The 26,349-nt window shown below is 41.5% G+C and overlaps 1 protein-coding gene across 4 annotated transcripts in view; it reads right to left on the minus strand.

Moving 5' to 3' along the window:
- The window catches only part of DYNC1I1 (dynein cytoplasmic 1 intermediate chain 1), a 243,295-nt gene that overhangs the window by 175,699 nt on the left and 41,247 nt on the right, over window positions 1-26,349 (minus strand). For all 4 annotated transcript variants that reach the window (XM_077809396.1, XM_077809394.1, XM_077809395.1 and 1 more), the window contains one exon: window positions 23,888-24,003. In XM_077809396.1, coding sequence (XP_077665522.1) covers window positions 23,888-24,003 — 116 coding nt within the window. The remainder of the gene's footprint in view (window positions 1-23,887; window positions 24,004-26,349) is intronic.

Below are 26,349 nucleotides of genomic sequence, written 5' to 3' on the forward strand. Positions count from 1 at the left end.
GTGAGTCTTTCCCCGATTTTGGATCCATGTAGATCTTGGAGTATTTATAAGAGGGTCATGAGAGAAATCTCAGGTTTCTTCTGGAGAAAGCTTTATGGGATTTCCTGACCCCATGCAAGTATTTCCACATAGAAGTACAGTCTGGCCCTAACATTTCAGTTTCAGATAACTACAGTGAGTGCACCTAAAAATGTATAGTATTTTGAGAAAGGGAATATTGCTAGAAATAATAGCCTAATATAAGACTGTAGGGCTACTACAGTCTTTCGAATCCATAGACATATTTAAGATCACCTACTGCATTTTTTACTTCTTATCAGTGTCCTTTTCCATTTTTATCATATTTCATCATAGAATGGGAGATTACATATATGTGTGTGTAGACATGCATACATTTTCCACAGATCACACAGTACTTCAAATAAAAGATATAAAACAAAGCACAGAAAGTTATTCAAGGAATTCCAATAAGATAAATATAATCTCTCCAGGATATATTACATTATAGGATCTCAAAGGCATGTGAGAAACTCTTGTAAAAATATGTCTTAGTCAGGGTTCTTAAGGATCACTGACAGAAAACAAGGAAAAGGAAAATAAAATGGGCAACTTTATACAAAGAATGGCACATAAAAAACTCTTACCTCTCTATCCTAGGGCTAAATCCTGGTCCTATTAAAGTCAACAGGAGCTTTCTTTTTACTTCAATAAGTCCACAATGTTGCCCCAAGACAAAGGGCTGCACAAGTTTTCCATTTAATGTTTTCTATTCTTCTGTTCTTGCTACCCAGCTATGGTTTTACGTCTGTCCACATGACTTTTCCATGAACAGCGCTGGCCCAAGTTAACTAAAATTTCCAAATCTATGGCAGCTGCTCTCAAAGATTCTCCCACAGTTTAACACTCATGTTCCTTTACATGAAATTAATTCTGTTATCTTTATCTATAAACGCTGATATAATTGAATCTCTGAAGCCTTTGTTCTCCTACTCTTCATCATTTCCAATGTCTCCAATTTTTGTTTCCTGAACAAACTTTGATATTTAAATTATTCTCTTCCAAATATGGGCTCAATCCTAAATTCTTCCTCAGTCTTTATTTAAGCAAACCTCTTACTGAGCTTCCAGAAATCGGAAATTGAGACCTCTGAGTGCCTCTATTTGCATTCAACAGTGCCTTAACTCACAAGAAAGTTAGCATGAATAACTGTAGGCACACAGATGTGAGTATAATTTTAGGCTTAGATCCTTAGAGGTTTTTTAGGCACCTAACTCCCTTAGGTAGCTAAATATCTTTGAGGATCTGGGCCACAGAGCCCAGTTTGAGACTCATTTAAAAATATGGCCTTTGTCATTCTATACCTTAGTCTCTGGAATATATAAATATTTTTCTATGAACTCTGACAAGTGCATTTTAGAGCACAAAGAAGATTTAAACAAAAAAATCCAGTTAACTGCAAATTTTTCCTAATAGTGAAATTAACTAGAAAATGTGAACAGCTCTGAAAGAATGGAATTAAAATTATTAATATCAAGTTACAACTTGTCCTTATACCAACTGGAACCCATCTAAAGATATTGGAATCCTGCTGAACAATAAGGAGTAGAATCGACATGTACCATGTGCTCTTTCCTTCCCTAATATTTCTATTCAGTGAGTTGGAATCAATCACTGAAAAGTCTTGAAATACCAAGACAGCCACAATGTTGTCTCTTGCTTCCTTTATGTGACCCATATGATTATGTAACTGTTTCCGTATTCATGCTAACCAAATTTACCTCATGATGCTCCATCTTTCCGGCTTTGGTAGGGAGGGGGAGAGAAAGAAAAATGAGAGAAATAGGGTGCTGTGCTCCTTAGGATAGCAGATATGTGAGAATTCAGAGTTGACAGAGTGGTTCTGAGCCTGGGGTGGCTTAGGCTGGAAGGAGGGATTCTCAGCTTGGGGCACAGATGTCTGAGCAGATGGGCATCAGGCCACGGGGAGCTGAGGGGAGATTCTGAGGTGATCAAGGGATGGGTCAGGTTAGCAAGGCTGAGTGCAAGGAGAATGGAGATTACTGGTGAAATGAGGGTGTGAATGGATCAGTGGTGTGTGTATTAGGGATACAGTAGACAGAGATATATCGGGGAAAGAAGTGTATTGGAGTGGAGAGGTTGAGACTAGGAGAAAACAATAAGGAATGATAGAGACCTTGTCCATTACTTTTTCATTCTGAAAGGATGAGAGGGCAGGGAAATGGGTGCTCCTTTTTCTTGCAGCTTTCTCAATCAACCTGCCTTATCCTCACCAAATCACTTCCCAGTGGCACCCGTTTTTCCCACAGTGAAAATAGGATCAACTTGCAGAGAAGTTTAGAGGTTGTGGGGTGTAGTACAGGGTGGGATGTGGGAGAGGACAGTTTGTGAGACACCAACTACCTCTTCCTGTCAATCATTCTTAGTAACACGGTTCCATAAAACATCATTGCTTTATATGCGGAATGTGACAGAGAGGGTAATACTTTTATCCTTTAGGGCAGGTCTACACTATGGGGCTAAGTCGATCTATGTCATGCAACATATCTTAGGTCGACTTATTGCGGTGTCTACACCACGCTGGGTCAATGAGATAAACTCTCCCATCAACTTACCTTATGCTTCTCGTTCCAGCAGAGTATTGGAGTCGACGGGAGAGCAATCGGTAGTCGATTTAGGGGGTCTTCACTAGACCTGCTAAATCGACCCCCGATGGATCGATCACCGCATGTTGATCTCCCAGTAAGTGGAGACAGGTCCTTTGATAGACTGGGAATTCACACCTTTCTTGAGCCAAGCCCCATTCTTTAATCCCCGCTGCCTTTGCTGTGGGAGTTTAATTTGCTAATAAAACCAGCTATCATTGAGACTCTCACATACTTTTCTCCTTTGTTAATTAGCCATGCCAGGCAATACATTAGAAAGCACAGAAAAAAAGATAGTGTTTTCACTGTTCCTTTTCCTTTCTTGGCTGATTTCTGCCTTCTCCCTCTGCTGCTAAAAGCAAGTGCACAGCGTCAGATGCTTTTCTGCTGCACTCCACAGCTTCCACGTGGATCTGCCTTGCTGCTTATGCCAGCAGGACAGAGGGGGCAAGTTACAGCTCTGATTCTGAAGTCACAGCCACTTCACCTTTCACCACAGCATCAGTTGAGTCTGCTCTGTTTTATGCCAGCTGTACATGCTTTCTCAGGCACTATCCACCAGCTGACAATTGGCCAGGGGAACTGTGTTCTGCCCCATCCCTTCCTCTATGCTAGCTTTGGGGAGGGGGCAGTTGGTCCAGGAGCTGGCTCTGCTGGTTTTATCCCACTGACACTCCCACCTCCCTTCTGGGGGGATTCTCAGCTCACCAGGCCAGACTCTGGCTCCTTTATGCTGCCTGAGTGCTGCAAAGAAGCCAGATTGCAAGACAATCTGACCCTCATTGTCTAACCTGGTCTCAGCATCTGGATACAAAGGAGACGAAACAGGCTGACTCATTAGTCTCTGGTCAGGCTGCTCTTGGTAATGGATGTTGGTTCCTGGCATTCCCTTCCTCCGCCCACTTCATGGGCATTCTAATTTCTGAGGACAATCCGAAATGGCCTTTGTGGTTTTCCAAACTCACTCCACCTACTCCTTCTTGCTCTCTCATCTCCAATCTATCACCCACCCCCTTCCTGCTGGCTCTGCTCTTCTTGGCCTCTGCTTTCTCTCCACAGCTGATTGTTACTTTTCTTTCACTCATGCTGCTCTCATCTATCTTGAACTCTTTTCCGTCCCACTGGGCACTGAGTCTCACCTTGTCTGTGAATCTTCCCTTAAAACCTTTTGCTCTTTAACTTATGACTGACACTGTCCTACGAAATGTCTCATCAGCTGGGGAACAATGTCACATTAATATTATTGGATAAACTGCAAATATCCATGTTAAATGAAGGAACGCATGTGGACAAAGAAATTCAGATCCCCCCCATGAGAGGCTTATCTCCAGCTAACCACTGATATTTTTTTCTCATCTGAGACGCAGCAATTCTGTTGCACTGAAGATCTCCTACTTCCAGACTCATCCTCTGGAGAAGTGATACCATAGGGCTCTGCCTCTCTCACTGAGATGTTCAATATCATAGAGGAGGTGCCCACACATGGCGATTTTCACCTTTTATCCAGTTTCCTGACTGTCTGACAACAGCTACCCAAGGAGAGAACCAGAACTGTCAGTCAAAAAAATATTGTCTCTTCCTCCTCCACATTTATTTCCACCCAAGGTCTCCTTGTCAGCACCAGTCAACTCAAAACCAGTAAAGGTTTGGAGGCTCCATCATCTGCCCCCTGAGATGGCTTCATAGATAAAGCCACTCTTTGCAAAGATGCAAGAACTTCCTATGGCTGTCCCATTGGCTTAAGCCATCTTGTCCTCCCCCTTTTCTCTAGGGATCTTTTTGAAGTCTCTTCCTCTTCCACAACTGAACCATCAGCCTTCACAGACCCCGACAAAGACACCTTTGCATTTTGGTTTGCCCACACCCCAGACTTCTCTAGGCCAAGATTTTTAAAAATAAGAACCGAAAGTGAGCTTTGTAAAGAGCTGGCAGAATCACTTGTTCCACCCATCTCCTCCTACTCCCAGCTTCAGCACAACATACCCTTTCACAGAAGAAACACTGAGCCCTACTGCTTTGAGGGAAAGCTGGCCTCTGAGATAGTCAGTCATCTGCTTGCCACTTTCAGAAACCCTAAGTGAGAGAACCCAGATACCCAGGTCGAAGAGAGCCAGACCTCTGTTAGATAACAACCCTAACCTGGCATAGTACAGAGAGCTCATGACTAGAGTGACTGGAAAACTGAATTTCACTTCCATGAAAAAATTTCAAGGTTTCGGAAATGTTTTTTCCCAGTTGAGAACAAAAAGTCCAAACCGTGACACTTTTTTCAGAAGTGAATTTCCACAATACTTTGTTTCAGAAACACCAAACCTTTCAAAAATGTTTCCTGGATTCCCAAATTACCCAGAAGCCTGGAAGTTCTGAGAGCCTCAGCTGCAAGCAACCCACTTGGTTTCCTGCCAGCTTGCCCACCTCCATGGCAGCCTGACAGCTCCCAAGTTCCCTGACAGATGGGTTGCCATGGGGGGGGGGAGGGGGATAAGATAGCAGGAAACTGGGCAGGTTTCTGTCAGAAACCAGCCTGGCTTCTGTCAGAAGTTTCATCAAACTGATAGGTCCCTGCAGAATGTTTTGATTAAGAAAAATCAACCTTTTCAGATGGAAAAAGTTTCTTCAGAAAATTTCTGACCAGCCCTAGCCAGGTCCCAGCTTACTGTACTAGTTCCCCTCATGTTTCAGAAAATACGTTGAGAAATCTGCTTACAGGAAAGTCAGCATATTATTGTTGTTTTTTATTACAGCCACATCTAGAGGCCCCAACCAAGATCAGGGCCCCATTGTACTAGGCACTGAACAGACACATAGTTAGAGACAGTTCCTGCCCCAGAGAGCTTACAGTCTAAACAGAAAGGACACATCTGGGGGACAAGAAGTATTTTTGTCCCTATTTTATAGATGGGGGCTGGAGGCAAAGAAAGATTAAGTAGCATGCCCAAGGTCACATAGCAAGTCTATGGCAGAGACAGGAATTGTATTTAAATCTCCTAAGCATTAGCACAGTGCCTTAACCACCAGCCCATCCTAGTTTTGCTCTTGTGACTGACCCCTTTAATCAAGTTTATATCATAAAGGCTTAGGTTCAAGCCCAATGCTAAATTCAGGCTCAGTAATGTCCAGTACCAAGCCCACTCAATTAAGTGGGAAGCTGCAGCAGCAGCTATTTATAACAGATGATTTCCTTCCCCAACCCCACAGGTCATCCACTCAGAGGACAATGCAGGTGTAACCTAAGTTGTGCTGTCAGGGAGCCAGGGGAGAAATGCATAGCACCTCTGTGTGGATGGTTCTGGCCTGCTGATTACCTGAGATACGTGCAGATCATGGGTGAAGTGTGGGGTTTGATGGCCAAACTTCTTCCTCCTTTTTTATAAAGTGAGATACATACATACACACACACAACCCAACAGAAAATTCCACAGACCTCTACCATTAGTTTAGCTATATAATAGTAGTGACTAAAAGCCCCAATTGTGAGGTTCTTCAGGGACTAGAACCCAGGTCTGCAGGGCAGCTGACTCTTCTGTGCTGCTACCCAGCAGCCATGAGAGGGCCATGAATATTATCATACAAACCCTGTGGCAATAAACACCACAAGAAGTTCCATCTTGGAAGGCCAGACTGACAGCTTCCCTCATGGCCCCTGATTGGTCCAGGCACCCTACTTAAGCCCAAGGGGAGTTCTAGGAAGTGTCAGTGCAATAAGGTGAGCTTGCCAGCCAGTGGTAGTGATGGATCTGCCTCTCAGTTTGCTCTTGGGACTTCTGACCCTGGGCTCTGTCCTCTGGTTCCTAACTCCAGCTCTGACTGCCACTGCTCTGACCACTAGGTCTGACCGGCCAAACCCTAGTCATGACACCAATCTGGATAAGGGCTGCATAGCATTTGGATCCCACATCAGCAAAGCACGTATGTGTGAGCTTATGCTGAAAGCATGTGCTGAAGTCCAACCCTTAGAATCTCTTTGGGGCAGGGACATCTTTTCATGTTGTGTTTGTACATTGTGTAGCATGATGGGGTCCTAGTCCATGACTGGGGCTCCTAGGTGCTACCACAATACAAATTATTAATAATGCAGAAGCATGTGCTTACATCCCATTAGTTAAGCATGTGCTGAAGTAATTTGCTAAATCAGGGCCTCAGTGCTATGGAAAAAGAGAGCAAAAGAAAATCCCTGCCCTGAAGATCTTATAGTCTAACTTAACTCTCAGAAATGTGTTCCCTTCCTTCAACCCCTACTGAATTGTTCTATATTTGTACATGAGAAAGCAACTGGACCCAGAGAAAGGATCTCAAAATTTGGCCTTTTCACAATAAATAATGCAAGTCTATAGTATTCCACACTTCTAAAAAAATTGTGTGTGCAAGAAATCTCCAAATCAGGTGCTAGGTTTTAATTATTTTGTGTGTGGGGTGGGGTGGGGAGGAGCTGGGGCAGGGGAGAGGGATTGATAGCTAGCAGCATGGAGCCAGCTGGTGAAGACCCTTACTCACAATGTTGAGCAACTACTCAGGGTCTTTCATGTCATTAAGACTGTTTGTGTGGGTAAGTGCTCACCAACATAGGCTGCACAATCTAGCCTACAGGCCCAGATCCCTCAAGATATTTAGGTCCTAACGCCCATTGTTTTCAATACCTTTGAGAATCTGGCTCATAATGACCAATGCTGAAACCTAGTCTGTTTCTTTAACCCACTTTAATAGATATATCTATGCATTAAGGCCTATGCCACTTAAACATAAACAAACATAACTCACTTAAATTTAAGAAACTATATATTTCGCCACTGTTTCATACCATGGAAACTACCTCAGGGCTACTAAGAAGAGGTTCAAACATCTCTCATGTAAAACACATCATTATGCATTAGAGAAAACTTCATTCACTGGAGAAGAATGGCACAACAGCTGGAAGTGAGCGCCATAAACCACATAAAGTTTTAATTAAATTCATTACAAATTCTTTGTCTCTCAGTGGGCTTGGGAGCAGAGAGAACCATTCAACAATGGCCAAGACACAATCCAGTTTGTCAAAACTAATAACAATACAAGCACATTTCCTCACAGAGGGACATTTTGAAAAAGTTCAAGAATAAGCAAACGTATTACTTTTAATATGTAACATTTATAAATTATTGCAAGATGTGCCTGATCTCAGAGCACAGTTGCAATTCCCTATAGTTCAGTGACTTGCTAGATGTTGTTAAGCAACTGACATAATTAATTGACCAGGTAAATATAGGGGATAAAACCCAGTATTTTTTCTTAAGAAAACCATATTGAGATTAAAGTATTTATTGCTATTATTATGATGATTTATTCATCATATCTGCAACGCACTAAGTCTCTTACAGATACTGCTGTGATAAATGTGATATAGAATTCCAAAGTGTACAGAGAGACACCTTCCCTCCACTATGGAGTTTGCAGTCAATTGGAAAATGGGATGCACCAAACGAGAATTATAAACCTTGGCCCTGATCCTGCAAATTCACACATATTGAACAGTACACACTTGAGTAGTCAATAGGACTAATCATGAGCATAAAGCTAAGCACATGCATAAGTGTTTGCAGGTTCAGTGGCCCAGAACCTCAGACGTATTTCGGCACCTAACTCCCATTGAAATCAGTGGTAGTTAGGTGCTTAAATATCTCTGAGGATCTGGGTCAGGACCATTAAGTAAGGAGAAAGGAGAATGGTATGTGGTTACTAAGCTGTTATGCAAGCTACTTTGTTTTCCAAAGCTAGAAGGCCTTGCAAAAGACTTTTATGTTTAATCAAATCAAACAAAAGGATTCTAAAATGTATAAAACAGTTTCACATGACAACACTATGAGAGATTTCAGCTACTTAGGCTCATGGCAAGCATTTCATTTTGGGCCCAATCCAACTCCCATTGAAGTCAGTGGGAGTCTTTCCACTGCTTGAAATGGGAATTTGATCTTGCCTGTTGTTACTAAACTATGTCAAGTTGATGAACTTCTAAATGGCAGAGTTACTCTTCCCTAACTTGTTCCCTATGCAGGACTGTAAAGAATTTAAAAATATATATATTATTGTTGAGTTAACTAATGCAGCAATTTTCTCTAAAAACATACATACATAGCTAGAAGATAAGGATGCAGACCCATTAGCTGGTGTACATTGTCATGGATAAGTTACATTGGCTGAGGATCTTTCCCAAGAATTGCCCGATTGGGTCAGATCAGTAGTCTATCCAACCTGATATTTTCTGTGACAGTGCTAACGGTAGGGTGCTTCAGAAAAAGATATCACATTTGTCTTCTGTAATAGAATGCTAAACTGTATTATACTATTTTGCCACTAGGTGGCACTGTGTGTAAAATACCTTATTTAATCCATTGCATACAGCCTATGTTGGTCCCAGGATATTAGCGGGACAGCGTAGATGAGGTAATACCTGACACAGCATTAAAGGATCTTATGATAAACACATCTGATGTTCATAAGCAAGCTCTGTAGCCAGTCCATATCTGATAACACAGCATGACATGGCATCGGGAGTAAACTACGGACAGAAACAAAAGGAAAACAGCAAAAAAGGTTGCCGGATCTCATCAACATGACATCTTTGATGCCCCAGAGAACTTCAGCATTGAAAAACCTTTCCAATGGACAGACTGGACGCAGTATTTTGCAAGATTTCAAACTGCAAACAAACTCCACAAAGAAGCTGGAGATGTACAGGTATCTTCTCTAATTTATGGGGGAAGCAGGCAGAACATATCTTTAAATCCTTTGACTTTACTAAAGACAGTCACAAAGATGACTTTGAAAGTGTTCTGGAAATGCTTGATTCATACTTTATACCTCAGAGAAATGTGGTTTAAGAAGGAACATGTTTCACCAGAGAATTCAAGAACCAGGGGAAAACGTTGAATGTTTTATAACAGCTCTGCAGACAGTGGCTGAAAACTGATTTGGGGAATGCAAAACATGAAGATACCAGAGACAAGCTGGTTATTGGGTTAACAGATAAAAACCTTTTGAAGTAGCTACAACTGAAGAGAGATTGAATCCTAAACCACAGTTATATAGACGGCAAAACAGTCAGAATTAGTCAAACAACAGAACAAAAAGCAGGAACAACTTGAAAAACCTGAAACTAGCTTAGAATCTATAAACAGACACCTGAATGTCAGAAAACCCCTGAGGCAAGGACGGAGAATTCCCAGGCTAAGGGGGACAAATTCCAAACTATGTGCCCAAGATGTTGAAAAAGTCATACCTCAAGAGATGATGTATGTCCAGCCATTGATGCAGGCTGTAATACATGCATGACATTTTGCATTTTGCATATGGACATTTTGCAGCTGTTTGCCATGCCAAAGCAGTCAGAGAGTTGACTCCTATTAGAGACAATCAGGATCCATTGTGTCCGAGATCTATCTCTTGTGATGAGATAGAGCCTGCCTGTAGCACGCAATTCAATATTCATGGCAAGGCTATCGACTTTAAAATTGACTCAGGAGCTGATGTCACAGGCATCTCAGAAGGGACTTACAATCACCTTCAACCCCTCCCAAAATTGAAGTATCCCGGAGGTGTTCTGAATTGCATGGGCCAGGTCACCACAGAAACAACTTAAAAAGACAAAAGCTATGCATACAGGTTACTCCTGGGGGAATTCTGCACCAAAAAATTAAAAATTCTGCGCCCGTATTTTAAAATTCCACAAATTTTATTTGTCAAAATAACACTACAAAATCACACCAGTTTCAATTATTTTGGTAATTTATTTCAAAATTCCTGTCAGCAAGTATGTCTGTAACAATACAGAGACACAAAAAAATTCCCCCAGGAATAGAGAGTTAAAGAAACCCCTATGACATGTCAAATTGGATGGATAAAAGTGATGGAAAATGCCAGTTGTCATAAAGACAAAGAATTCAGTTTCCAGGTCATATATGATCGAGACTGACAGTGGAGAGTTCAGCAAAAACTGTTGACATTTACAGTTTGTTCCTCAGAAAGAACAATCAAGAGAGCAAACTCTACAGATGGTAGATACAGAACAAGAAGAAGACTCAAGGATTACAAACGGATCACAGCCAGTTGTTGAAACAAATGGGTAGCCAGATGACCAAGTTGGTCGGCATTCTGGTCATGTAATTAGAAAACCATTATGGTTCACAGACACTTAGACTAATATGTACTGAACTTCAAAGACAGTGTAAATGTTGTGAATGGTAGGAATGTAGAAGTTAAAGGGGCAGATGTAATGGAATGCTAAACTGTATTATACTGTTCAGCCAGTAGGTGGCACTGTCTGTGAAATACAGTATCTTATTTAAACGAACCTCAGCCATAAGTGACAGAGCATTAAAGAATCTTATGAGGAACACGCCTGGTGAGTATAAGCAAGCTCTGTAGCCAGTCCAAATCTGGTACAAGTGTATAACCCCCTACCCCATAAAACACCTCATTGTCCTATTCTATAATTTTGCTCCTGAAATCAATAATTAGGGATGGGTTGATGCTACACATTTTGGATGTCTGTGTGGGTCCAGGGTTTTTATTCTGACTTATTTCTACCTTTCCTATAACATATATACCTTAAACACAGTGTAAATAAAATGTGTGTATTCAAGAATACCAACTACTCTAGTGGTTCTCAACCGGAGGTCCGTGAGCTCTTTCAGGGGGTCTGCAGGGCTCGCTGAAATCTGGTGTTCCGAGTGCCAGCACGCACCCCTCCCTCCCAGCATGGGGCTGAAGCTGGGAGCTGTCCAGGGCTGAAACCCTGAGTGCCCCGCACACACACTGCAGCTGAGAGCTGGGTCCGGGGACTGAAACCCCAAGGTCACCCTCCCCCGCTAAAGCAGGAGCAGGAGGGGCTGAAACTCCAAGTTTCCCCCCCGAGCTGAAGCTGGGAGTAAAGGGGGCTGAAACCCTAATGCGGGCAGAAAGCTGAGCCCATGGGCAGAGTTGAGGGGATACAAGGGTGTTGCCCCCCAAACTGCAGTGCCTTACCCAGAGTGAGGCAGTCCTGGGGGCAGCAGAGAATTTTCTATCAGTCAGCTTTCAGGGCAGGTGGCTTCTCTTATGTTGATGAGCCCATTAAAATAAACTATAAGACAGACCTCAGAGGAGCAATTAGGCTATTTTCCTGAGATGTGCCTCACCTATAGAATCCATGATAGGGAGCTGTAGAACAAGAATTTTCAGCTATATAATTTTGACCCTCGTTATCATTAGCTGCATGGGTTAGAATAGAGCAGGGAATTCTAGACTGTGATGCTTTTTCTTTGAGTTGGAAGTGACTAGAAACAAATCCCAAATGGTGAGGATGGGGGTACTTTCACCCATCTACTTCTGCCATATGTTTTTTCTATTCGACAGATGATGGACCCTCCATATAATGGCTTTAACTTATTCTGGCATGGGTTTGCTATCTACTTTCAGGCTTCTTTCAATGTATTATATCTACTAAGTACTAATTAGACCACTGAGGATTACAAATGCCTACTTCTATAAAGCAATCTCTTCTTATCCTTAAATGTTTTAATACAGCCAGAGTTTGCCAAAGGCTACTAAACTGTGTTATCTGAGGTGAAGAGGGTCAGCTTCCTTTGGAGTATTGAGTAGGAATCGTTCATCAGCATCAAGTTGGAATTGCTGGGAAAGCACTGGTAGACCTTGATCCTTGCTGTTTCCATCCGCAATAAGTTTAAAGCAGTATACTAACTGTGTTGTATGTTCTCTGTAAAGCGATTTTCCCCTTTGTATAAGATAGGGTATAACTGCGGTGAATTAGTAGAATTTGTCTAAATGTTTTTTTAAAATGGTGACCACCGTGTACAATTGCTATACATGTCAATACACAGAGTCTTTAAATACTATCAATGGGATAAATATAGTACAATGAAGATATACAACATGAGAGAATAAAGACACAACCTTCCCCTACCTAGCAGCTGTCAATTCCTGAAATCCCTATTTCCTAAAGAAATGTTGCTCCAAATCTATCTCAAAACTCTTAACTCAAATGTATTGACAAAAATAATACATATTCATGAGCAATTTCAGGCTATTGATGCTCTCTATTCCCCCCACCTCATCTCAATCCCTTTCTTATGTGAACAAAATGATGTATAATGTGACAAAGTTCCTCCTCTGCCTTGGTGGGTCTTGCACTTTTTGGTGGATCTGCTCGCCTCAGAGGTTCACGGCAGCCCTCAGTTTGACTGCTTCTGCTAGAGGCTCAAACCTGCCACTCACTCAGCTAACCTCATCACTGGCCAGCATGATGAGAACAATCCCCGCAGTCTCTGTGTCCCACCTCGTGGGTCGTGGACAGGCCAGTTCCCTTTCCAAATTAGACCTTCCCTTCTAGCGTTTCTCACAGACCAGGTCAACTCCTCCTGTGTCCGATCAGGAGTTGGGGGGATGGGGGGTACCCGGGCCCACTCACTACGCTGGGTTCCAGTCCAGGGCCCTGTGGATAGCAGCTGTCTACAATGTCCCCTGTATGAGCTGCGTGACAGCTACAACTCCCAGGGCTACTTCCCCAAGACCTTCCCCCAGCACCTTCTTTATCCTCACTGCAGGATCTTCCTCCTGAAGCCTGATCACGCTTGTACTCTTCAGTCCTCCAGCAGCACGCCTTCTCACTCCTTGCGCACCCCCTCACTAACCGATGAGACGTCCTTTTTAAACCAGGTGTCCTGATTAGTCTGCCTGCCATAATTGATTCTAATAAGTTCTTAATTGGCTCCAGGTGTCTTAATTAGCTTGCCTGTCTTAATTGGTTCTAGCAGGTTCCTTATTGCTCTAGGGCAGCCTCTGCTCTGGTCACTCAGGGAACAGAAAACTATTTATCCAGTGGCCAGTATATTTGCCTTCTACCAGACTCCTGTACCCCACTGGTCTGGGTCTGTCACAATAAGATGAAGATTTGAAATCTGCTAGGAGCAAGCCAGTCTGAAGTCAGACTCCTATTTCAATGGGGTTTGACATGTCAGTTGTTCCTGGATTAAAATGGCCAGAATCTTTCCCAACGATACAAGAAAAGAACTAAGATGAGGTTTTAGCTTTGCATCCAGGCTGGGACTATATTTGCATACAGGTGTTAACAGGCCTGTCTCTAAATTCATGGATCATTGTGGGTTTCAAATGTCAGGATACACAGATGACTTGTGGCTAGTCAAAGGAGTCTGAGGTCAAGACCATTAGCATCAGAGCTCTAGTTTTTGCCAATTGTCACCAGGTGTCCCAGTATCTCATTTGAACCAGAACTTCTGTCTAAAAGAGTGGATTGATCTCTACAAGTTGGGGCTAAGCAAGATTACTCCCCCCCAGGACAAACTGGTCTAGTTCTTTGGTGCCGGAGGGGGTCAGCTTCCTGTGCAGCCCTGAACAGGGATCATCCATTAGGATCAGGTGGGCACTGCCAGGAGGGTGGGCACAGATAGACATTCCTTGATCATTCCTGTTTCCATCTGCAATAACTTTGAAGAAGTATCCTAGTTATGTAAGGAATGTTCCCTATGCAACAGTCTACCTTCAAGGAAGCCAAAGCCTCAAGATTAGATTAAAGCTGACATGCCTCTCTGTTCTGTATTAACCATACCATATACTGTACCTACCATTTACCTTGGATGAGGAGGAGGAGATGGAGACAGGATGGGCTGGGGCTGGCTTGGGTGCAGGTGTGAGGGATGCATGTTGTCCACCTCCACCCCTCCAGAGAATTACTAGGAAAGATAAAATAGCCTAGGGCTGCATTATCTTTTCTGTTGAGGATACTGCCTTGTCGTCTGCGGGGACCACCAGAGCTAGGAGGTAGTATGGAGGCACCAGGCCTCCATGCAGAGAGCCCTGGTCTTCAACAGATCACCCCCAGATCGTGCTAGGTTTGCAGACAGTCCTTATAACCTTTTCTGAGGGAGTCAAACCATTCACCACCCCTGCTGTTCTCTCACAATGGAACAATCAGGAATGAACTCTGTGAAGAGATCTTTGCAGAGCTACCCTCCCCCAGACTTCCTACTGTGGGTTTTACTGTGACAGTAGATGATCCAGGCCAACCATCTGTCTATTAAACCAGTGCTCAGCAGGCAATTTCCTGAGATTTACTGATACTTCATAAATTCTCCAATCCATCTATTGAAAGCAGTTTAGAATCAAGAGAGCTGTCTGCTCAGTATCATTGTGAGCCTATGAAAAACTTTCCTCCAGAAGTCCCCACTTTCACCACCTTCGCACCCAGAGGATACTGTCGTGATAACTGATAAACACACAGGTCGACAATGCATATAGCAGGCTAACATTTCCTTCTCCATTAGCCAAATGAAGCAAGGTTTTCTTACAAAAACTATAACTTTCAGGGGAGTTTTACTCCCCCAGCCTCTTCCCTCCAAACCCAGAGATCCATACCCATCTCCTATGCTCCTACACTTCTTTAGTTTGCCATCCAAAGGAAATAATTACTTCAATGCCAAATGTGCCATTCTGTGCACCAAAACTGACAGCTAACTATTTCCAAAGCCAGGCCACTGTACTAACTCTTAACCACAGAAATATCTACACAAATACAGGCTAAAAATTCATGATAGTTAATAACTTGCTATTCATTTAATAAAACCTGTGCTGTAGTGATAACAATCATCCATAGACCAACTGTGACTGGTAATCTAGTTGATGTAAGTGGCTTTAACAGAGGCAAAAATTAATTGTCCCTGAAACTCTCAGAATGTATTAGTCATAGTTTAACTCAGGGGATTAACAGCAAGTGTGGTTTACTGCAATTTCCACTGTACACATACATTTAGGGTATGATCACAAATCCTGTTGGGTTATTGCAACAGCATTGACAACTCATTTTTTCATGTGGTCCAACCTTCAGGTTGTAGCTGAGGGTCTCTTCTCTATAAACCAATGTTCCATGTAATTATATTCCCTTTTTCCATATCACAAATAGGAACATAGTTTCTGGGGATTTATTCTTATTATTTTGCACAATCATAAGTTCTGGTGAAGAATTTTTCTAGTTAAATAAAAGTTCTCTCTGTACAGCTCCCAATTTTTTCTATCTGCATTTCAAAACAACTGCACGAAACAACCATTTTTTCTGAAAACAGAATACATCATTCTTACAGATCAAGTGTCATTTTATTATTATACCACCAGAGGGTGCTGTTCATATGCTTTTGAAATGTATTTTTATGAATAATTAAAAAATAAGTTGGGATATCAAGGGATGGGGATGCAATCGTGACATTCAGTGTCAACAAATCTTTTACTACAGTTCATCAAGTCTAGTACAGTCTGGTACAAAAAGTAATCTTTGTTGATTTGATTAAACAAAGGGGGTTTGAATTTGGATGTTTATGGCTGGGTGAAATAACAACAGCGTCTCATGCTGATACACAAGGGAAAGTGCATTTGTGCTTGACTTTAGTCCCCAAAACGCTGGCATTTTTCCAGCAGTGTTTCAGCTGCCCTACAAAGTGCCTCGATGGCTTTGGGAGGAAGCGGTTCATGCCAGCTAGAGACAAAAGGTGCTGACTTAAGGCTGAAGAGTGGGGAAATATAGACGTTTATTGTAAAATGTAGACTTTTTACTGGCAGCTACTGAGATGCTGCAGTTTGATTCTGGTATGGTTTGGTTTAGGGAGAAAAGACAAACAGATTTTTTTTTAGGTTTCAGAGTAACAGTCATGTTAGTCTGTATTCGCAAAAAGAAAAGATTTTCTTTACCCATTTGAATCAAGTAATAGGCACCAATATAAAAACAGTCTGTTGCATAATTAGAACAAAATTAGTGACACCATCAGTATTAATAATAATAATGCCCTATTCCTATAAGCATGACAGCAGAGCTGTTGTTATAAGATTTGTTTCTCTTTCATTGATCTGCTTTATGTAGTGTTTCTTTCCCAACTATGTTTTGCATTTTCAACATTCATTCTTTATTTTCTTATTGTGACTCTTTCAGTAGTGTAATCTCCACCTTCCTTGTCTCTCGTTGATCATCTCCATGTCCTTCAAACTCATTTGTTCCCCCTTTCCCAAGCGGTTTTGTGGGTCTTGACATGTCTGTTACATACACTTTGTATCTCAGACAAACAGTATGCCAGGTGTCACCATTTTGATGAGGAGTCTAAGCATATGTGGTGTTTTTCTTAAAGCCCTAGATCCTGAAATCATGTGACTATGCCAGAATCCCTGCTACTGTTAAAAAAAAAGTACATTTTGAGCCCTCATAGTTACAGAGAAAAGCTTTAAAACATGCTCCCTAAAGGATCAAAACCAGAAGACAAAAATAACTCTCGAGGAATTATTTTTTAAAAATCTTACTCTTTTTAGGCCAATCTCATGATTTTGGGGGCCTGACTCTTGATTTTTTTTAAGTCCTGCAGTCAGCAATCCTGACCTTGGGGTGGTCCCCTGATTCATTTTTTAAAACGTATTACTTTCAGTAACATTACTTTGGAGAATTACAACAGCCAAGAAATACAAAATATCCTATCCACCTGTGAGCCTTCACAGTAGGTTGGCCACTTTATTTGGTCCACTTCAAAACTGAATGAAATGGTTATTTCTTTCTCTTTCCTAAATAGCCCATATTAACATTAGGAATATATTACGATAGCTAGATGGAGCCCAAAGCTTCTTTGATGTAACTCCACTGAAGTCAAAAGAGTTGGATTCCTTGGCTGAGTTTGGCACAATCCTTATAATTTAGGAATAGGTCATTCTGTTTATAGCAGGAGAATAATATCTTCTTGTATAAAAACAAGGTATTAAGTGAAGATCAGAAAATCTTTCGTGCCAAAAGTTCAAATTTCTCTCCCCTATATAAGGAGCTTATTTTTCAGTAAGAGTCTTCAGACCCAGGTACCTATTATAAGTAGCCTAACAAGCCTGAAAAACTGCACAAGCTTAATATCTCCAATAAGAGAGTAGATACCACTAGCATCATAGAAGAGGAATAAACATAACTTGTAGAATTTACTTCTGGTTAAAAGAGAGAGAGAACAAAGTACTAGAAAGGGCAGATGCTTCTCCTGTCTGCGTTATAGTGTTGATGGTGCTCCATTCACACACATACACCCATCAAAGGTAGTGCAGACATGCAGACACCTGCACCACTGGGAGCAGCTGCACTTTAGTGGGAGATTCATCCCTGGCAGAGATCAGGCACTATTGCCTTTTCCTCGGTGTGCCACCTGGTAAGGGCAAGCTCTGAATTACTTCTGGGGATGCAGTCACTGGTGAAGGCTACTTCGGAATGCTACTTATGAGAATATGGATGACCCAGTGCAATGGAACAATTTAAGTTTCTTTCTCTATTGCTTGCAATCTCTTCTCTAAGGAGAATTCCCACCATCAAAAGCTCCCTAAGATAAAAGCTGGCATTACTCAGGTCTGAATCAAGCCTAACATGCTTTTCATGGAAATGTAGGATGTGAAGGTAAGATATCTCTGAATATGTTCAAAGGCCAATTATGACTTAACAAGGAGGAGGGAACCCTGTCTTTCTTAGACTTCAAACCCAGGATCTAGATTTTTTGAAGTCATCCACTTCCGGGAAGGAAAGAAAAGAAAGGGTGGATGCTTACTCTGACCTAAACAAATCAAGTAAATTAGGTACTTGTGCTCAAAAGGTGGACAGGGGACATACACACATCCTCCAAAATAACAGAGTGGGTGGGAGACATAATATATTATTATTCCCCTCAAATAAAGAGAATTACCTGCTCTTAAAAGGAAAGGTAATCTATTTTTAGGTAGGGAAGAATAATGTCATTATTTCTTTTAAAATCAGGAGATACCTTTTCAGTAGCAGAAGAGCTGAGACTCTAGCATTCACAGTAGCTAAAACTCAGACATCAAGTGGTACTTATCAATATGAATTTTTCCTCTACTGGTTTATAAAGGTCCTGACTCCAGGCCAGTGGGGAGCAGCTACCACTGGGAATAAGTCTATATCCCTCAGTGCTCTAGATGCAGCAACCTCTCTGAGAGAATAGACTCCAGACTGATATTTCTAAACCTGAGTTTCTCAGGTGTCCCTTTCTGACTAAAAAGATATAAAGCTCTGTTGATAGAAAGTCTGGTCCTGACACCTAATTTGTAACAGCTGCAGGTCTCTGAAAAAGAGATTTTTTAAAATTCCTCGCTTAGATGAAGTAACTATCAACCCCGTTGTAGGGTTTATTGATCGTCTTTTTCCAACTGGAAAACAGGGTTGGGACAGTCTGCTTCTGAAATCCTGCATTTTGCAAGGATTCTAGTGGCCAAGATATACATCTTACAAGTCTGATTGTCAAAATATCATGTAAATAAATAAGCACTGTTACTCTGAGCCATTAGGAACTGAATAACTGGCTCAATCATGGCAAGCTACCTTGGGACAATGAAAAGGCCAAACGTTCTCACTCACAACTGGTAAAACAATCTCTCAAGAGACTATTGGGAATATTTTGTTGTTTGGCACTAAGGGAACATTGTAGAGTTTTCTTTTGGTCTGTTTTTACAAGACAATCTCCTCTGTTCATTGTTACTTTAAATCTTTCAGACAGACAATATGGAAAGACTCAGCCTTCATAAAGAGATTTAGGAGATTGGAATGTAAACCTGGAAGGTAAATTCCAAGCAGACTAGGGGACCAGGAATATGGAATCTATTTATCCCTTGGTGAGTCCAACTAATTACCACTTCAAAAGTCTAAGCCGCTCTTTCCTGGATCTCCTTCTCTACAGGAAGGCTGGTATTTATTTCAAATTTTACTTGTGAAGGGGGAATCCCTTGCAGCTGACTAGAAATGAAGAATAGTTTCAACGTATTTCATCCACTTTAGAGCAGACGTTGGGGGGGAATATTCTTTCCCGTGTTTAAATATTGAACCTTGTTCTTCCTGTTTTTGTTTCTTTGAACGTGACCACAGAGGGTGGAGGATTATCAACCAATAACAAAAATGCTTTTTTCTGCCAGAACTCTGTAGTGGGGTTGTCTCACCTTGTGATGGACCAGCAGAAGTAGAGATGAGGAGCATACAGTGAACTTTAATTCTTCACCTTGCTAGGTTTGGTGTGACCATGAACTTCTATGTCTTTCCTCTACCTCCTCACTATAACTTTGACTTTGAAGGTCAGAATTAGCCAAGCACAGAAAGACCTGGTATTTAGGAAGGGCTCTGTCAGTGCAGGCTATTTGGAGCATCCAGTTCACCCTGACATTGTTTGCCTAGTAATGCTTTTGACCTGCCATATATCCCAACATGGCAACCAATATAGTTCTCACATTGAGCTTCTCTTCAGACAGAGTATCCCATTGACTAGTCCTTGCTCAAGTGTGAGGCAGTCTAAACCTATCTTCAGGGCCTCCACTGCATATGCTATCTTCCCCTAGTTTGCAACCAATGGGCAGGATTTTGGTCTTAGTTGTACTGATGTAATTAGAAGTAACTCCACTGAGGTGAAGGGAATCACTCTTGATTTGCACTGGTGTAAATCAGGTCAGAATCTGGCCCAGTACATGGCTTTGTTCTTCCAGTTTGGAGTTTTATCATCTACGCATTATTAACATTTATTTTCCTGGCTATATGTAGTTGAACAAAGATTCTCCTAAATTGGATCCAGATTTGTCCACTTCACATTTTTCACTTGAGATGTTTAATATCAGATAATGAAATGGCAGGCCTCCCTTACCAGTTCCCCACTAATTTTCCCGGGAAAGGTAAGAGGTTGTCATCTTTAAAGGGATGTCATCTTTAAAGGGATAACTCACCCAGGCAAGGCATTCTGCTAACGATGGGAGGATTTAGTAGTAAAGGAGATCTTTATCACCCACTTCTTCATACAGATGTATAGAGGCAAGCACTTCAATTCAGGCTATTAGAAAAGACAGTTCAGTGGGTGTGACAGCCTGGGCCATTCCACTGGGAGAAGTACTCATATTAATGAATGTCTTTAGCATCTCCTAGCTACAAGTAAGGAAATTGCCTCAGGAAGGAAGGACATCCTAACCTTATCTAGCACTGACTTTTTGACATGATCCAGAGATGAGGTGGATACAGACCTGAAGCCCATGAAGTAGTCTCTGCCTCTGTGACAAATCTGACTTCTCCAGTGACCAGGTATCAAATAAATGAGGAGAGCCTGAGCCAAAGTTGAATCTGAAAAAGCCTCCTGAAGCATTCACTTCTTCCATCTCTTCCAGAAAATCTGATTGGCAGGCAGAACCATCAGGAGATGCTGCTCAAGAGGCTGTGTCTGAAGGGAGTGAGGACTCATCCACACAATTGCACACTTCTGGCACCGAGTATTGGGAATAATTTTCCTAATAAGTTTAATAAGGTTTACCATGACTCAGTTTCCACACAGGTATATCTTTATTAGTCCAAAGGCCGCTTGGTGTTGGTTACATCCAAAATACAAAAAGAAAAGGAGTACTTGTGGCACCTTAGAGACTAACCAATTTATTTGAGCATAAGCTTTCGTGAGCTACAGCTCACTTCATCGGAGTACTTGTGGCACCTTAGAGACTAACCAATTTATTTGAGCATAAGCTTTCGTGGGTAGCTCACGAAAGCTTATGCTCAAATAAATTGGTTAGTCTCTAAGGTGCCACAAGTACTCCTTTTGTTTTTGCAAATACAGACTAACACGGCTGTTACTCTGAATCCAAAATACAAATACAAGCATATACACACTCATACTCTATATGCCAGCAACAATACATTTGCAAGCATTGGCCAAATACTCACAACAGGATCAGGCTTGGGGATACCTTCCCTCCGTGGCATTACTCCAGGGGAGTAAGGAAAAGCTCTCACAAAGAAGCCCCTAAAATCTTTGTCTTTTTATACACTATGGCTGACAAGTGATGTCACTGCTGATTATCAGACCTTGGGTAAGGCTAGATGAAGCAGCATAGGGCTGACCCCTGTCTTCTGCCCCGGTCAAGACAAGAGCAATGACTAGGCCCCTTTCTTCAAGGTCCTTTTCTTACCTCATTTTGCCATATTTTTCCCTAACTACTAAACTAAGCATTTTTTTATAATACAGTAAACAAACCAATCGTTTCCTGAGCCTCGTACCCAATTAACCATATTTTCTTTATTTCTGTTACCTCAACCCAAACCTTAAATAAGATGATGCAGAAATGTCAAGCATCACTACACATTTAACACAAACAATCCTCCTTTCTCATGAGTTCATTCTTTTTGGTCACATGCTTTGGGCCTTGTGTTAACATCAAAACTCAATTTAAAACCATAGTTCACTCATGTCTAATGTGGGCCTATAGTCCTACACCAGGTGAATAAAATACCAATTATTGGAAAGTAAACTTGTTATAGAGTGGAGGGGAATTTGAATGTTTGGCACGAGGGCCCTCCCCTGTTGAAATCTTAAAGGGACAGGAGATAACCCAGTTGTAAAAAAACCAAACAGGAGTATTTCCAATATATAAATATGTATCTCTTCAGGCAATAACTTACATTTAGGCAAACTTATTGATTCACCCATTGCAATCTTCTTGATCCTTATATATAGGGCCCAACCAAATTCACAGTCCATTTTGGTCAATTTCACAGTCAGAGGATTTTTAAAATAATAAATTTCATGATTTCAGCTATTTAAATCTGAAATCTCACATGTTGCAATTGTAGGGGTCCTGACCCATAACGTGGTTGTGGAGGGGGATCACAAGGCTATTGTAGGGTGGGTTGCGCTGCTGCCCGTGGCGGTGCTGCCTTCAGAGCTGAGCAGCTGGAGAGCGGTGCCTGCTGTCTGGGAGCCTAGCTCTGAAGGCAGAGTCGCTACCAGCAGCAGCGAAGAAGTAAGGATGGCAGGGTATAGTATTGCCACCCTTACTTCTGTGCTGCTGCCTTCAGAGCTGGGCAACTGGCCAACAGCCGCCACTCTCCAGCTGCCCAGCTCTGAAGGCAGCGCAAAAATAAAGGTGGCAATACCATGACCCCTTAAAATAACCTGGTGAACTCCCCCTGCAATTCCCTTTTGGGTCAGGACCCCAAATTTGAGAAACGCTGGTCTCCGTGAAATCTGTATAGTATAGGGTAAAATCACACAAAAGAACAGATTTCACGGTCCATGACGTGTTTTTCATGACCGTGAATTTGGTAGGGCCCTACTTATATGTTATTCTTATTCTAGTTGGGAGGATCAAGATTATTTTCTGTAGTACAGCACCCAGTTATCCTTTGAACACTTCCTGTTCATTCATATGCCCTAATTGTAACATGTGCCTCAGATATTGCTCTAATTCTTATGATGACCTTTCCAGGGTGTGCTTAATGTGTTATACTTTAGTTTTCCTCTACCTTTTCTGTACAGGGTGACAAATGACAAATAAAATATTTAAGAAAAAGGCGCATATTGCACCAGGCTATTATTTAACTGGAACGAAATTAAATTAGAATCAATATACACCAGCCATGGGCATAGTTTTGGGGGACCACAGGGAGCCTCAGGCAGGCACAGAACTTGCCTTGCCACGTGGCTCCATTGGCCTGACTGCAGCTGCCCCAGGCCCCAAATATAGAAGTCAAACTATGCCTATGACACCAGCACAGCGCAATGAAGGCAAATATATGTATTAAGTTACTTAAGCTAATGGTCAGATCAGTACTAGAATGTCAAGTATTCATTTTGTATCTTTATTGATGACAAAACTGAACATACCAAACAGCAACTCTGTGTATACAGACATTAGGGTTGTCAGCAGGGATAGAACCCAGGACTGTCAACACCAAAAGTGAGAAGACCCCATTCCTTGAACAGCTGTAAGCTGCAGGTTCTAATCTTGCTGGGACCATCCACTAGAGAAGACATCATCACAATAAGCCATGTTATTAAAGTAACATTCAAATATTGCCTCTTTATAGAACCTTAGGAATTAATACACTTCCCTGAGAAAGCAAGAAAACAGCATGAAGCAATCTCTTAACTAGATACATAATGATTTCTTTGAAAATATGCCCTCATTATATCACTGTCAGAACACTCTTTTTTGTAAGGCTGTTGTACTTTAATTCCACCTGTATTTAAACTCATTATTATAATTACTCTCAATGACAACCCTTTATCACACAAACAGGAAATGTGTGATAAATAGAAATATCACCATTCTCCCTCATTTAAAAAAAACCCTCAAATAAACCAGCTTATATTATTTTTATCCATGCTACAAAATATTCTTGACAAATTTGGAAATAGGAACTATTTTACCTTCAGACTGATGTGTAGCAAGAGGTGTCTGAGTCTCCTTGGAGTAGGACACCACTTCCCGAGGTAAGAAATCAACCTGGGTAATCTTTGACACACCTAGCTTGTGCAGTCTCCGTCTAAGATTTAATGTGAGATCAGAAGGTTAGTCAAGTAAGTATATAGCACTGTTACATTAAAATACCACAGTGAGCTTTCACAGACAGGATGACAAAATTTTAGTGTCTGCTAAAATGAAAACTAATAAACTAAGTATGGTTAGTTTATTGGGAAGCATCTAATAAAACACACTGACTTTGCACTGAAGGAAATTAACCTGAGAACTACTATCCAAAATAGAATTAAAGTTAATAAACTGTGCGCTACATATTTCTGGCTTTTTTGGGCTAGAGTTCAAGTTGTGGGGATGAGATGTAATAGGGAGGGCAAGAAATGTTGTAATGTAAAAGTAAACCAGTATCATATGGATGACAGCTAGTTTGCTCTCCAGCTACTGCTGCATCAGCTATATGTATTTTTTTTCTGATTTGTCTGACTCGCAGAGTGTAATTGTGCTAAATACAATTAGATTCACTAGGTAACCGGTATGAATCCATCATATCAAGTAACAATCCACTAGAGCAATAGCTGTTACACCTTGTGATTCATTTTTACAAGAGAATTAATGAGCCCGCCTGATGCCAGTTTTTAAGGATGTGCCTCTGCTGATGTGAAGAAAAGCAATTCATGTTTTAAAACCCTACATGGAAACCTAGAAACTTCTGCTACCTGAGATACATTGTGGGGATCTGTAACACCTACCAAAAGTTTACTCTCATGCTGCTTATCTGCAACAACTTTGACTAAATGTGGTGAGGATTCAAACTTTAAAAATTAACTTTAAATGTCATGTACTCTTCCTTTTCCTACCATCACTGATTTGAAATCTACATTGTTTATATGATTAAATAGACTTCTCCTATGTAGTCACCTCCTATCTAGGCCTATGATTTCTTTACTGAAATCCCGAGGAGTTCTTCACTCATATAACTTCTCTATTGTGGTCTCAATTGAGTATTGGTGCCATGCTAATTTGTGCTTCTAAAATAGTAGGCCCTGTGTGTTACCTTTATAGAATCCCATTCAATACTAAAGATAATACTGTATCGGTTCACTCAATAACTCTTTGCAGGAGTGAAAGTCTGACTTGAGACTTGGTCAACTGCTTTGCAGACTAATAGTCTGTACATGAGTTAAAGTCCATTTTAGAGAACTCCACTGAAAGAACATGTTGCGTTTTTAATCTCAAACATGTCTAATTTAGGCATTGTTTACGGATCCATAGCTCACTAGTGTCTTGCGCAGATAATCACCTCTTATGTCAGATGGTGTTTCTTCATCTAAAAAGTGTGTGGCCTCATAGCACACCTTTTGGCTACATGAATCAGCCAACAAAGGTGCTTGTATAACCAGAAGCTGGTCTAGCCCTTGATCACAAATACATGACCTCCATTCAGGACCTGAGCTCCACAGCTATAAGCTAAAACGTCCTATTCCAGAACTCAAGCTTCCTGTAAGGCAGCACACACATCTGCCATCAACCATGTCACCTTCCCATTCACATGCATCTTTCCTTTTAGATGCTCTTAAGCCCTTTGAGTCTACAGCCCGCTGAGTGTTTTTGGATTTGCAGAATCTTTAAGGGACACATTTTCAAAGCTGTTCATAGGGTCTTAGTCATGGAATGTCACTAGGGACTGAGCAGCTAAATCTCCAGTCTTTTACATCAAAAAAAATATCTTTATGTCTGTAGAAACCAGAAGAGATACAACTCCACTACAGGCATTTTAGCCATATGAACAATTTGTATGCAATCTACAGAATTTATTGTGTATCATTACTTTTTCTAATGTCCGTATCGTCAGAGGAGGCCCCGTTTCTCCTGGTAAAACTGTCCTTGTGAAGGATGGCTGCTATTGAGAAAGGGACAGAACTCATCACGCATTGGAGAACATGTGGTACACCCAGCCTTGCTATGAATTCACTCTCCTGATCCTTTATTCCTTCCTTGCACGGTCAGTGCATGCATGAGAGAAAGCTCCTGGCTGTCATGATGCTTATCCATACATGTGCCATTTTTGCCCCTGCTCCTTGCTTTTTCCTTCTAAAAGGAAGGAAACTTAGGTGACTTTGATGCGTGGGGATGCTCACCTTCCAACCCACATTGCTGGGAAGGGATGCTAGGATTTCTATCAGAATTCTTTATGTCAATACACTTTGAAAATTCCATTTTTTGTATAATTTTCCAGGTAGTACTGTAGGAGTTGGCTACATCTGAAGCCACACCTCCCATCACAACTGGCCACTGAAAAGGAGGAGGACAAAAGCTGTCTAACAATTCTGGGGTGGAAGAGTAACACTGATGAACCCTACCCCAGCACTTCTGTCTGTAGTGCAGGGAAGTGGGAGGATGTCTGCTACACTGC

This window comes from Eretmochelys imbricata, chromosome 2 (assembly GCF_965152235.1).
Source record: "Eretmochelys imbricata isolate rEreImb1 chromosome 2, rEreImb1.hap1, whole genome shotgun sequence".
NCBI classification, from domain to species: domain Eukaryota; kingdom Metazoa; phylum Chordata; order Testudines; family Cheloniidae; genus Eretmochelys; species Eretmochelys imbricata.